Genomic DNA, 12,319 nt, shown 5'->3' with positions numbered 1-12,319 from the left:
TCTCTAATTTAACATAAAACTATTTGGCAATGGGTTATTTTTCCACTTTGATTTACCTGTGAGGCTTTCTGCCACCTTTGCTATCATCTTTATCAGTGTATCCATTTTCTTTTTTCGTTGCTTGAACGACTCCAAATCCTTCTCTCTCTGATCCAAAACCACATTGACAGGAACGCTCTCAGATTTCATTTGTTTCTTGTCTGTGGAAGACATAATGCAGCTATTATTAACTAACACCTTTCCAATAAGGAGGAATATAATGTAGTAATCAAGGGGGGATTTTTGTAATGAAAAGATCCATACACTGCTGATGAAGTCTCTTGAACTGCTCTCTGTATTTCAGACAGGTCTCCAGGTTTCCCAGGGCCACGTCTCCCTGAAGCAGCGACTCCACCAGATGATGCAGAGAGGTCACACAGTTGTCGAAAACCTGTCTTGCAGCATCATCCACGTGGATCGACTTCCAATCACCTGCACCAAAACAATGCCATTGTTACCATTGTGAAACTTACTGAGTAAACATTCTTCATGGAAAAAATATAATATAAGTGAATGATAAAAAAAGAAATGTACTTTGAGACAGCAGGTAGTTCATGGCAGACTGTGGATCTAGCAGCTGGACTACAGAGTCGTCTCTGAATCGTGCTGCTGATTCAACCACAACAGCAGACAAGACAACAACGGGTGGGTCCTTCGTCTTAGAATAGAGGCTCCACATCAGGCTTCCCTCCTGCTTTCTCTGAAAACAGAAAAGTATGATAATATATCTTTTGTCATTATTTCACTTTTGATTGACCTGTTTTGTGAGAAAAAAAACATCTAAGGTTTGAGAAAAAGTAACTTATGAACACTTTGATGGAGGACGTCATTCCCGACCAGGAAGTTAGCATACAGGCTACATGTTCTTGATACTTTAACTTTTTTTCCAGCATGATGATCTCCACATGACACTCATTTTATGATGATAGAAAAGTCAAAGCAATTGCGAGAAGTAAAAAGCTAACGTAGGATATACAAAACGAAATCAAAGAAGCATGACTTCGTATCACCAGCGCTAAGCTAAAGGCGGCTAAAGGCCCTGACACACCAAGCAGTCACCAGAGAACTCGCCGAAGCCGACTGTTGCGTTGCTGTGTTCTCCTGCGTCTTGGCCATGTGTCGCACTGGAACACACCGCAGACTTCAGCCGAGCACGTACGAACTGACGCACGCGTGAGTGGCAATAACTCTCCTTACCAGCAGGCGGCGGTAGTGTGTATTCGTCATTCAAAAGAGGCAACAACCGGAAGACAGAGAAGAAGAACAGACTACGTGATATAAACAAACAATAAATAGAGTGTGTGTTCCATTTTCACTCTCGTCCATCGAAAACATGTTTTGTGCGGTACTGGAGCTATCAGCCATTGGAGTGTTGCTTGTGGAAGACATTCTCAAGCAACCGTTTCGCTTCTCATGCACTGATTCGCTAGCTGAACAGCCAATCAGAGTGATTTCTTTGTCCGACTGCCTGTGGCCGACGCATGTTGAATCGGCCGTACGTCGGCCATGAAAGGCCAAATAAGGCGTGTCACGGCCGACGGTGCGGGACACACCAAATTGAGTTTGGGCGACAGGGAACGCTTTGTCGTCCGACTCACGAAAACGGCCGATTTCGGCCTGATTTTCTGACTCCGGTTAAATGGATTCCTTGCGTCCCTCACTTGCGTCGTTTCCCTGCGACTAGTCCCTCTCACCATGGAAGCATGGAGAGATGCAAGGAAACCACGAGAAGCAGGGAAATTAGTTTTAAGAGCAATGGGACGTCCTTTCCTCCGGAGCGTCACGTGAAGCGACGTCCGTTTGTGATGACGCTGCACAGCTGATCGTCTGACAGCAGCCAGCTCTGTCCCCGTTGTTTCCACACACACCCCCGCCTCTGTTAGTACACATTTACTGACACAAACATTTGTATCATCTGTTGTAGATCCAAATAAATAAAATAAAATAAGAACTCATTCTCAAAAAAGATAAACCCCATTCTTAAAATGTATAAACGAACAATATGATTAATATTGATTAGAGTGCACAAAATAAATAAAAATAATTCAGAGAAGAAAAAGAGATATGTTATCTATCAAAACCCAGTTAGATTAACATTCATTGGATTGCACACTTTGTTTGTTTGTTTGTTTGGATATGTAGCAAATTAACATTTTAAATAGCACTTAATGACTGACTGAATGGAAATGACAATGTATAACAAAAAGGCGTTCATGAAAATGTTTCCAAAAAATGAATAAAATGATTTTTGACCACTTTGTTGTTCAGATATATCACATATTTGTAACTAAATGATACATGAATGGAAACAAAAGACGGTATAAACTGAGGAGTGAGTCCCGTGAGGTTCATGTATTTTCTTCACTCCGCTGGGAAACTGCTCTCATGTCAAGAAGCATCAGATGAGTGCATGCACTGCATCGTCCAATCAGTGAGCGATATACAGTAAGGGGCTGGGCGAGTGTCTGAGGATTTCATCGGAGGATGGTCTGATGGTTCCTCGGTTATCGCTCCTCCATTATCGCTCCTCCGGCAAAAATAAGGCCATTGGGACGCTACTCAAGATGGCGCAGACAAATCAACTTCCGGTGAGACCGAGACCGAGGAGCGAGGAAATGAAAAATAAGAGAAGTGAGAAGGGCTGGTGTGTCCGGGCCTTAATGTTTGGCATGACAACGTTTAGTCAAATTTAGATTCTTGTTAGCAACCACTGCTTTAAATGACACATTTAAGGATCAGACATTCACGAGTGGGGTATTTTCATCTTGATATGTTAAAAGAAAAAGTGAAAATTATTTTTTAAGCTAGTGTTAACCACAGATCTTACTGTATTTCAGGTAACTGAACAAAAAGATGTTTAAAAAAGAGACAAGCAGTCGGAAGTGGTAAAATGCTAACTCGTTTCTGGGTTTTTGGACTCAATCCTGCACGACTCTATTACATGGGTTAGCATGCATAGGTGTTGACCGTACATTAACACCCAAAGGCATCTTATGAATACAGAGCTTTCTGTAAGGACGTACCTTGAACAGATAATTAATATGCACTGTACCTGGCAGATTTCCTTGATAGCAGACTGACACAGCTCGTCGAAACTTGTCTGTACCACCTCGTCACTTTTTCTTATGGCTGCAATTTCAAGGCAGCAGACCAAGACTTTGTCCTCTTCACTGGCCTGCAAAAAAACACTGTAAATGTCCTGTAAAGAGGAAAGCATTTACCTGCTGCTACTGGATCCCGTAACTTTGCTCTTGGTTTGATCTGCAGATAACTAACAGAATACAAACTAGAAAAGGCCACTCTGTAATTGTCACTCCTGGATCTCTTATAGTCAATGGCATCTAAAATAAGAAAGAGTGATTTTTCATTTTGTAGTCTTGTATTGTGCCTAATTTAAGTGGATTATATAGCATATCAGGTATAGAATGAATCGTATGGTCCACTTCCAGATGACACCAAACCTTTTTCCGAATGAAAGTTTTTGAGACTAAAAAACAACCCTTTTTTTTGTGCATAAAGTCATAAAATACACAAACAAAATTAGGCTGAGGGTACATTATTATAAGAGATAATCTGTGGACATACAGATACTCTAAATATTGTTCCCACAAGCTTACACATGGTTATGTCTACTACTGTCTACTATGAATAATAATGTCTATTTTACTCTGATCAATAAATGATCACCTTAGAAATCCTCTTCTTCAGGTCTTTTTTCAGGGTCAACCTCCAACTGGATGAAACCTCTTCAAGAGAACATTCCACCTTCAGCAGCGAGTCCCACATCTGATCATTAAGAAAATCAAACAACATTTTTTCAGGAAAGAAAACAGGGTTTATCAAGTTCATTTTTCACCTTTACAGCATTTATTTTTGTTTCACTTTATCTGTTCGCTGCAAACTGCATACAAGAAAGAAGCAAACTGAATAATTAATTTAAATACTTTCCAATATTCTTTTTAATGTTTACCTCAATTTCCTTTGGATAGCAGAGTGTTTTAGACTCATGCTTCAAAAGGGGTTTGTGCAGCAATGCATCTCTCCACTCAATGACTCCCTGCTGCACGGATTGTAGAACCTCCAAGAGTTTCTTATTTGAGGTCTCAAACTCATCTTCCGAGGACTGAAAGGCACAAAAGAAACCATGAATTAAAGTTACTACTCCAAAATAAGGCATTCAGAGTGCGTTTTAAGGAAATGATTACCTCTTTCTTCAGTTTAACATCCATCATGTCTGCCAATTTCAACACCAGCTGGTAGGAGAGGACTGCAGCGTGGTACGACTGGACGAGTTGCGTTATTGTACATGTGTTTGTCAACACACTGATGCAGCTCGAGAAGACCAGCTTTATATTACCAGATTCAATCATTCTACAGACACAAAACACAAGTTACAGGGAGCAAAACAACGCTAGAATGCATCATGGGAAATATTTCAGCTCTTACCTTTCCTTCTCTTTGTCTACCTTCGGCAGTAAATGGGTCAGGATTTTCTGAGTGCTCTGCATGCAGAAAATAAAATATTACAAAGCATTATTTTGGTGTTATAACAACAGTATTTGGAGTCTTAAATATGTAAATGTATTTGATTTGTTCACCTCTGCTCTGTCGTTATCCCTTGACTCTACACATCTTCGCAGTCTGTACAGCAGACTCTGGATCAGGTGCTCTGCAGGTATTCCCGTCATGTCTGAAAGTTCCGGAAGATCCTCAAATGCGACCAGAGATAACCAGCTCACCAGAAGCAGAGGCATCTCCTCAGCCTTTTTTAGGTGTGCCTGGATCAAACCCAGCATTTTCCTGTGAAAAAGTTAAGTGTTTTTTAAATTAAAAAGGCATCATCTGTTTTAGGAAAGTAAGGATGCTTTGAGACACACTCACTTCCTTTTGTCAGGGTGGGACTGTATGTTCTCCCTGAACTGTCTGTAATAGACTCTTTCAAGTCCTGACCAGTTGTCCTCCTCCACAGACGGACCCACTTTGTTTGCGTCCGCTCCCGGCTGTCTGAGCCTGAAGAGCAGAGGAAGGAGCAGGACGAGCTCTGACACCATGGACTGAGCACAGCGGTTCATCAGAGCCAACAGCACACTGAAGGGAGGATAGAGAAGTGGGAGAATTAGGGATGAGGCAAAATCCATTCATGTAACAATTTCATCTGAATCGATTCACAACTTCCTTTTTTTTTAAACGTTCCTTTTTAACAAAGAACCAAACCTTTGCTGTTCAAAAAGCTCTTTATTTCTCTCATACTGCCTGTACTGCAGCCCCTCTTTTCACCCTCGGTCTGAAACCAGAGCCCAGTCTGCTCTAATTGGTTAGCTGGATTGCTCTGTTGTGATCAATTCGGTCAACCGAATAGAGATGTCCCACCCCTTAACCCCTTAACCATCATGTGCAATGTGTTGGAGCGCTAGCCAATAGAAGTGTGAGTGTTACTTAGTGATGTCACTATGTTATAGAAGTAAACAAAGGAGTCCTATTGAGGCGTTTCAGGCAGGGGGTGAGAGAAACTCCCTCTCGAGTGATTTCAGCCATTTATATGCACTAAAACCTATATAACACACTACAGGAAAGGAACAAAAACCTAAAAAGCACAATAGGGACTCTTTAAAAAGTGTTATTTTGCCAACAATTTTAAGCCTAATTGTTTGGGAATTGATAAATACTAAAAACGTTTTTTAAATATTTTTTATTCATGAAAGTTTAGCATGAATAAAAATGTGACCTTTTTTTATGTTTGCCTATGGGGTTACATTTTTTCAAAATCCCTTGATATATCTTACTTTAAATTCCTAAAATCGAATATGTTCTTTTCTCTGCTTTCATGCAGTAATGGGCCACCCCCCTCTATGAGTAGATCCTGAAATTAAGACTTCTATGTACTGAATCCAGAAATTATTTTAAATAGGGAACCGATGTTAAAGAGAGTGTTTCAGTAGGCTATATATACAGTATTTCAGATAGTGTAATGAGTCATGGAAGTTATGGAAGATAGTTGACAGAAACCAAGTAAATTGACCTCTATTTTGTCGAACTACTTGACACTTTTTCCAGACTTACAATTGTGGATTTTGGAAATCACTTAGCAACTCGTCCAGGTGTTTCTTGTCCATCGATGTCTCTGAGGACACGAGGAGACACAGCTCAGCCAATCCTTTCACTCCGAGGCTGATGTTACACTTTTGGGAAACCATGAACACAGACAGGCCCTGAATGAGAGGACTGCTGCTCCTCCAGCTGCCGGGGACTTTCTCCTTCGGCTCTCCTTTTAGAATCTGAACCAATGTTTCCTCAATCAGCTCAGATGTCTGGGAATACAATAAATGTGATTAGAGGCAGACAATTTGTGGTAAAGTATAATAAATACTGTGATTTATATTCTTCTTGTTCAACCAACCTTGATCATTGGTGGTTGTGAATGACCTGGAAATGCCATCCTTGTGTGTGCAGAACCGAGACTCTCCATAAAATGCGACAAGCTGCCACACAACCTCTCAGTGCTCTGTTTGTCAGATGGGTTCCATTTCTGGAAGATTCTGTTCAGCAGAGTCCCCGCTGAGGCCTGCCAGGCTTCTGATACCGCAACACTTTTTGATCTCTGTAAACCGATCATCTGAAGGCTAGACTCCCACAAACTTTGCCCGTCATGACGAGAAATGAAGCCTTCATAAAGGTGCAGCTCTAGATAGATCACAGGTAGGTTCTTGTTCAAGAAGAAAATGTATAGATATGTGTTAGAATGCTAGAGCTAAATGGTTTCTTGCCTTACCTTTAATGTTTGTGTTGAATGGGATACGAACGTGTCTTTTAGTGATTCCTGTCTTTATGTCTTTGGATCGTTGCTTCACACCATACCAATACACCCACCACTCGCCTCTTGTCAATTCCCGCTCTTCAACGGAAAGACTTGCTTCCACCAGATATCCTCCCGGTTGTAGTCCACTACACAGAACATATTGAAACATCTGTTGGGACATCTTTACTGAAGATACAAAACTGCAGTGAAGGCTGAATATTAGAACAATTGTGTTCATGGCAACGGTGTGCACTGGATAATGCTCTTGATAATCAAGGCAAATGTTATCAAGTCATATTAATAATGTGGCCATGTAGAAGCAACTCATGGTTAACACTTTGATTAACACTGACTCTCAAGAGGCTAAATGCATCCCTGTCTACAGCTGCTGAGCAATAACTGTACTCTGTTACAAAAAAAAGTCATCAATTAAAGATTTTGCTTGTTTAAAACTACAAGAGCATCCCTAGCGAAATGTACTAAAAAAATCGCTTCCAGATTGTTTTTTTGTTTAAAAAAATCGCTTCCAGATAATGTTTTTTTAAAACAAACAAAGTGCTTTTTATTATTATTATTGAGATGAAATGTTTTTTTAACAACTCCACACAACTCCACCCTGATTAATCAGCACAACAAGTGAAAACACTTGTGAGGGTATGTGGGGCCTTTAAAGTTTAACAATGCATCACATTTAAAATAAGAAAAACGTTTTGAAATTAAAATCTAAATTGGCTTCAATTGTCTGTCCTATAAATAAGGGAAAAGTTGAGTTTGTGTTGTGCGGTTAACTGAATGATAAAAATGGTGCCGTTAGATTGAGAAAAAAAACTGTTTGTTGACCACAGTAAAAATAACCATTTTGAAAAGCTTAACGCCAACAAATAGAGATAAAAGAAAGAAAACATGTTGGAAATGATTTGATCTATCTTTTTTCAAGCCTTTTGACTTTAAGACCGACCACACTAATCAAGATATTCTACAAATAATATTTCACTAATTATATCATTATAGCCTGATCTTTAGCTGCTACAGTGCATATGGGCTTGCTTCTTAATTTATTTGAATGTTCATGTAATAAAAAAAGATTGAAGATGTATCTATTTGATACAGGCCTACTTGTAACTATGGCAGTGAAATAACTGCAGTAAAGTAAACAGTACAGTATTTTGTGTAGTGAAGTAGAAAGTAGAAACACATGAATATACTTAAGCAAGACTCAAGTACAGTACACAAGTACAGTTACAGTTACCCACAGTTTAAAGGGGAACATGGGAGAAACCTCAGGGAGAGCAACAGAGGAGGGATACCTCTCCCAGGACAGACAGACGTACAATAGATGCCGTGTGTAAATTGAAAAGATAATACATTTACAACATACAGTATTAACACCCTCAAATGAAATTTGAGTAAGAACTTAAATTACAATTCTATGATTCTTGAATGATTTGCAGATTAAAAAGTGAATACTCACACAAACTGCGTAATCTTAAAGGGTGTTTGCCCTTCATCATAACACATCATAAGCGTGTCTTGTTCTTGGTTGAATCTAAACTTTTTGTCCAGCACTGCGTAGATGTGAACGGTGAACATGGGAGCAGTGGGTGGATATCTCACTGGGCTTCGATCCCTGTGGAGAAGGGAGAATACACGTTAACTGTCCCACCAACAACCACAGTATCAGATGTTGCTGCTTGTGCCTGTCTTACCGTGTGCTTTGGGGTGTTTTTGTGTTTTTATCCGCTGCTTTGGAGGCTTCCACATTGGACTGTTTCTGACTCCCACCCTCTCCAGACACTACTTTGGCCCATGACTTGGGTTTGGCAGAGGGATTCTCCTCTTTAGACTTTGACTCCTTCTCAGGGTTTTGCTTCTCGGTTGACTCTGATGCTGCTTTGTCATTGCCTTTGTTTGCATTTTGCTTTAACTGAGTCTGAACAGTGTTTTGCATTTTGGCTTCTGGCGTGTCTTGTTTCTTCTCCTCCGTCTCAGGTTGAGTCTTCTCATCGTCTTGTTTTGTCTCAGAGAAGTCGGTCTGTGTTTCCTGGTCGCTGTGACAAACAACAGGAGTTTGTGTGTATTTAGTTGTATCTTTTGGGTTCTTCGTCTCCGTCTCAGGTTGAGTCTTCTCATCGTCTTGTTTTGCCTCAGAGAAGTCGGTCTGTGTTTCCTGGTCGCTGTGACAAACAACAGGAGTTTGTGTGTATTTAGTTGTATCTTTTGGCTTCTTCGTCTCCGTCTCAGGTTGAGTCTTCTCATCGTCTTGTTTTGCCTCAGAGAAGTCGGTCTGTGTTTCCTGGTCGTTCTGACAAACAATGGGAGTTTGAGTGTGAGCTTGCACCATCTTAGCATCCCCGTGGCTTTGTTCTTCCACAGTCTGAACTTTGTCTTCCGCTTGTGGATCCACATGTTGCGTTTCTACGGGCCGAGTCTCCTCAGTTTGGTTGCTTGTTCCTACAACCTCCATCTCACCTTTATCTGTGTCTTCATTTTCAGAATCTGCATCTTTCTTTACACTGGAGGTGCTCTTTTGTGTTTTCTGATTCTTCTTTTTCCTCCTCTCTTTGTCTTTGACCTTCTTGTTGTGGTATCCTGGCCTTTGTTCCTGGAATACACATCAACATAAAGATTTGCTTTTATTTTATCAAACGGTCACTCAAATAATGTGTGGGATTTCTTTCTATGACTGCATTCCTACCTTATTTCATTGATGTGAGGAAAATATTGTTTTAGGAATATCCTGTTTTGGGCAATTTACATCTTTCTAATTGTGTAAATAGATGCTGAACGCAGCAGAGCTTCACGCAACTCCACTAATCAGAACAAAAGGTGAAAACACCTGTGAGGGTACATGGGGCCTGTAACAATCATTACATGTGATGCACTGAGCACATTATGCATGTACAAATACCTAGTTACTAGGGATTATGGTATCTATTTATTTTTACATTCCAAGCTTTTATTGAGGTTTACATATAAAGCTTCAAATGTCTTTCCTCATATTATAAGATGTTATCACCCTAAAAATATAATAGGGAAATGTAGTTGTTGTTGTTACTGTGGTCAATTGAATGTTGTGCTTTTAGATTGGTGGTAGGTAATAGCTAAGAGCTGCATACCTGTCTTTGTGTGAAAAATGTGAAAATGGAAAACAGCATACCTTATTTCTTTTCTTGCGTTTTTTGGTTGCATCATCCTCCCCTCGCTGGGATCCAGAGGTGCTGGGGACGTTTCCTGCTCCCCCCTCCATCTGTAGGGACTTTCTGAAGGGAGTCCCTGTTCCCCTGATGTCTGTCTATGAATATAAACATCTCAGTTACATCCTCCATGTCTCTCTGGGACACTTACTATTCAAGTTGAGTCAGTTAGATAACTGTCAGTTAGGGAGTGGCAAGAAGAGAAATGCTGACACTGAAGATTAAAAATGCACCCCTTCGTTAGAATTAATCATTTATACAACTAAAATAAACAAATATGTCACCTAGTCTGTTATATAACACCACAAGGGCTATAAATACCAAGTATGTTATCAATACAATGAATACATTATAAATCAATAAAAACATAAATGTCAGCTGACTGACTGATTTGTATTTCTCTGAGCTAATTTTAGGCCGTTGACGATTCATTAAGATACAAAAAGGGTTATTAAATCATAATTCAATTCAATACATTAAATCCCTGTTTATAGGGCATAACCTATATCCAGTGAAGGAATGTAACTAAGTACACTCAAGTACACACAAGCTACTTAATTCTTTTTACTGACAACATTTTTTAGTTACTAGCTACTAGTAAATGAAAGTACTGCAAAGAACCCCGTTTAGTGCAATTATTTCACAAGTTGTTTACACAGCTCGAAAAATATTACCGAGGTATGGACCTCGGTGACCTCAATGGTGGATACGGCCATGCATACCCCACCTTTAAATGCGCCATTCTGCAGGAGTACGTTTGATACTTAAAGTATAATGCTAATGTTTTTTTACTTTTACTTAGCTACAATTTGGAATACAGGACCTTAACCTGTAACTGAGTTACACCTCTGCCTATGTCAGGTACATATTTGGATTACCTGTGAAAACTGCACAAAATGTAGCTATATTGCACAAGTGAAGCAGTTGATATAAGGCTAATGACATGTCATATATTTATGCTATGTTTAGTTACCTTTTCAGTAAGAGGTTGGTACGGCCTGTCAGATGATATCTTGGAAAACAACTTGTGAAGAACTGTTGAGGAAATGTTTTTTTTATATCTGCTGCAACCTCCCTAGTTTTCACTTCAAGGGAGGATCGCGAAATTACTCGACTACTTTAAAGTTTGCGGTTTCCCTTTGACGTAAACTCTATCTAAGCTAACGTGCTAATTCGCAAAACCTATTTCAACATATTAATCATTTTTAAAACACTTATGGTGAAAAAATCGCCAATTAAAACACTGTATTCATTCGTGATTTACTAACAATTTCTCGACAGTCCCTAATGCAGAAGCCTGGGTTTCAGTTTCATTTCTCTCTGAATCTCATCAAACAAGAAACTTATGCTGCGTTCATTTACTCGGTAGTGTCTTTCACTTCAGGATATGGGCAGTTTAGAAACCTATGATTTTTCAGGTTTCAATGCTTTAGGTTTTATGTGCTTTTTAAAGTAAAATCTAAACGCATATATTTTATAATACCAGAGGTTGAATGTAAATACAATACTTAAGTATTGCATTACAGTACACACTTGAGGTAAATGTGCAGCTATTTACATTAGAAAGTCCATTGAATACTACTTTACAATATATTGCTTCTAGTAGGTATATTGTTCATGTTATAATCATGTTATTGTTTTATTTTTGCAGCACTTGTTTTTATTTCTATTTGTATTTAATGCCTATTGTTGGCCCAACCATACAGCAAGTTTGTACTACTACTTGGAAGCTGTTGTGTTTTTAAACAATTGTCCGTTTTCCTCAATTATAACTGCCAATTATTTTCTGCAATTTCCTGTAACCAGATTGCACATAAATAGATTGTGTAAAATCCACCACTCTCATGTCACATTCTTACACCTACCAACACAGTTATACACTATTTCACAGATGAATGCAACAGTAATAATTGCCCAACGATTTATAAATGGGTAATTTTTTGCAAAATGTGTACTTTTAATAGGCTACTTGCTAATTTATGATGGTCTTTGCTAAAATTGTAAGTAAATCCGTTGTTATGGATAACTTTTAAAATTTGCATTAGTCCAGACTTTTTCTTCAATGTAAGGTTTAGTGAAATTTGGACTATTTAAAAATCGACTTAAAAAATGCTTATTCGATAGAAACAGATAAAATACAAAGCATGTCCAAAACAAGTTATTTAGCTAGAAACCAGGCTACTAGTAAGATGAAGAACAAACATTAAAATAATGAGTATATCAAACATGATAACTGGAGGGTTGTTGTGTTAATGGAACACTGGTTGTTGACATGAGGAAAATACTTTTG

At 39.1% G+C, this 12,319-nt stretch overlaps 1 protein-coding gene across 3 annotated transcripts in view; it reads right to left on the bottom strand.

Moving 5' to 3' along the window:
* rnf213b (ring finger protein 213b) overlaps positions 1-11,102 on the bottom strand; it is a 44,664-nt gene extending 33,562 nt beyond the window's left edge. The window contains exons 1-17 of one of the 3 annotated variants that reach the window (XM_079660426.1): positions 11,003-11,102; positions 9,993-10,127; positions 8,542-9,437; positions 8,307-8,462; positions 6,809-6,981; positions 6,437-6,720; positions 6,100-6,347; positions 4,921-5,127; positions 4,638-4,839; positions 4,486-4,541; positions 4,245-4,410; positions 4,010-4,162; positions 3,727-3,825; positions 3,092-3,214; positions 574-739; positions 304-471; positions 57-200 (exon numbers count right to left, since the gene is read on the bottom strand). In XM_079660426.1, coding sequence (XP_079516552.1) covers positions 57-200; positions 304-471; positions 574-739; positions 3,092-3,214; positions 3,727-3,825; positions 4,010-4,162; positions 4,245-4,410; positions 4,486-4,541; positions 4,638-4,839; positions 4,921-5,127; positions 6,100-6,347; positions 6,437-6,720; positions 6,809-6,981; positions 8,307-8,462; positions 8,542-9,437; positions 9,993-10,082 — 3,331 coding nt within the window. In that variant the 5' untranslated portion in view covers positions 10,083-10,127; positions 11,003-11,102. Of the gene's footprint in view, positions 1-56; positions 201-303; positions 472-573; positions 740-1,098; positions 1,171-1,236; positions 1,282-3,091; positions 3,215-3,726; positions 3,826-4,009; positions 4,163-4,244; positions 4,411-4,485; positions 4,542-4,637; positions 4,840-4,920; positions 5,128-6,099; positions 6,348-6,436; positions 6,721-6,808; positions 6,982-8,306; positions 8,463-8,541; positions 9,438-9,992; positions 10,128-11,002 lie in introns of those variants that run through there. The other 2 variants (XM_079660428.1, XM_079660427.1) reach the window with 2 other exon arrangements.
* Between the last annotated feature and the right edge of the window lie 1,217 nt (positions 11,103-12,319).

This window comes from Notothenia rossii (genome assembly GCF_949606895.1).
Source record: "Notothenia rossii genome assembly, chromosome: 11".
Classification (NCBI taxonomy): Eukaryota; Metazoa; Chordata; class Actinopteri; order Perciformes; family Nototheniidae; genus Notothenia; species Notothenia rossii.
Note: the sequence above shows the minus strand (reverse complement) of the source record. Positions and strands in the feature narration are given on the sequence as shown.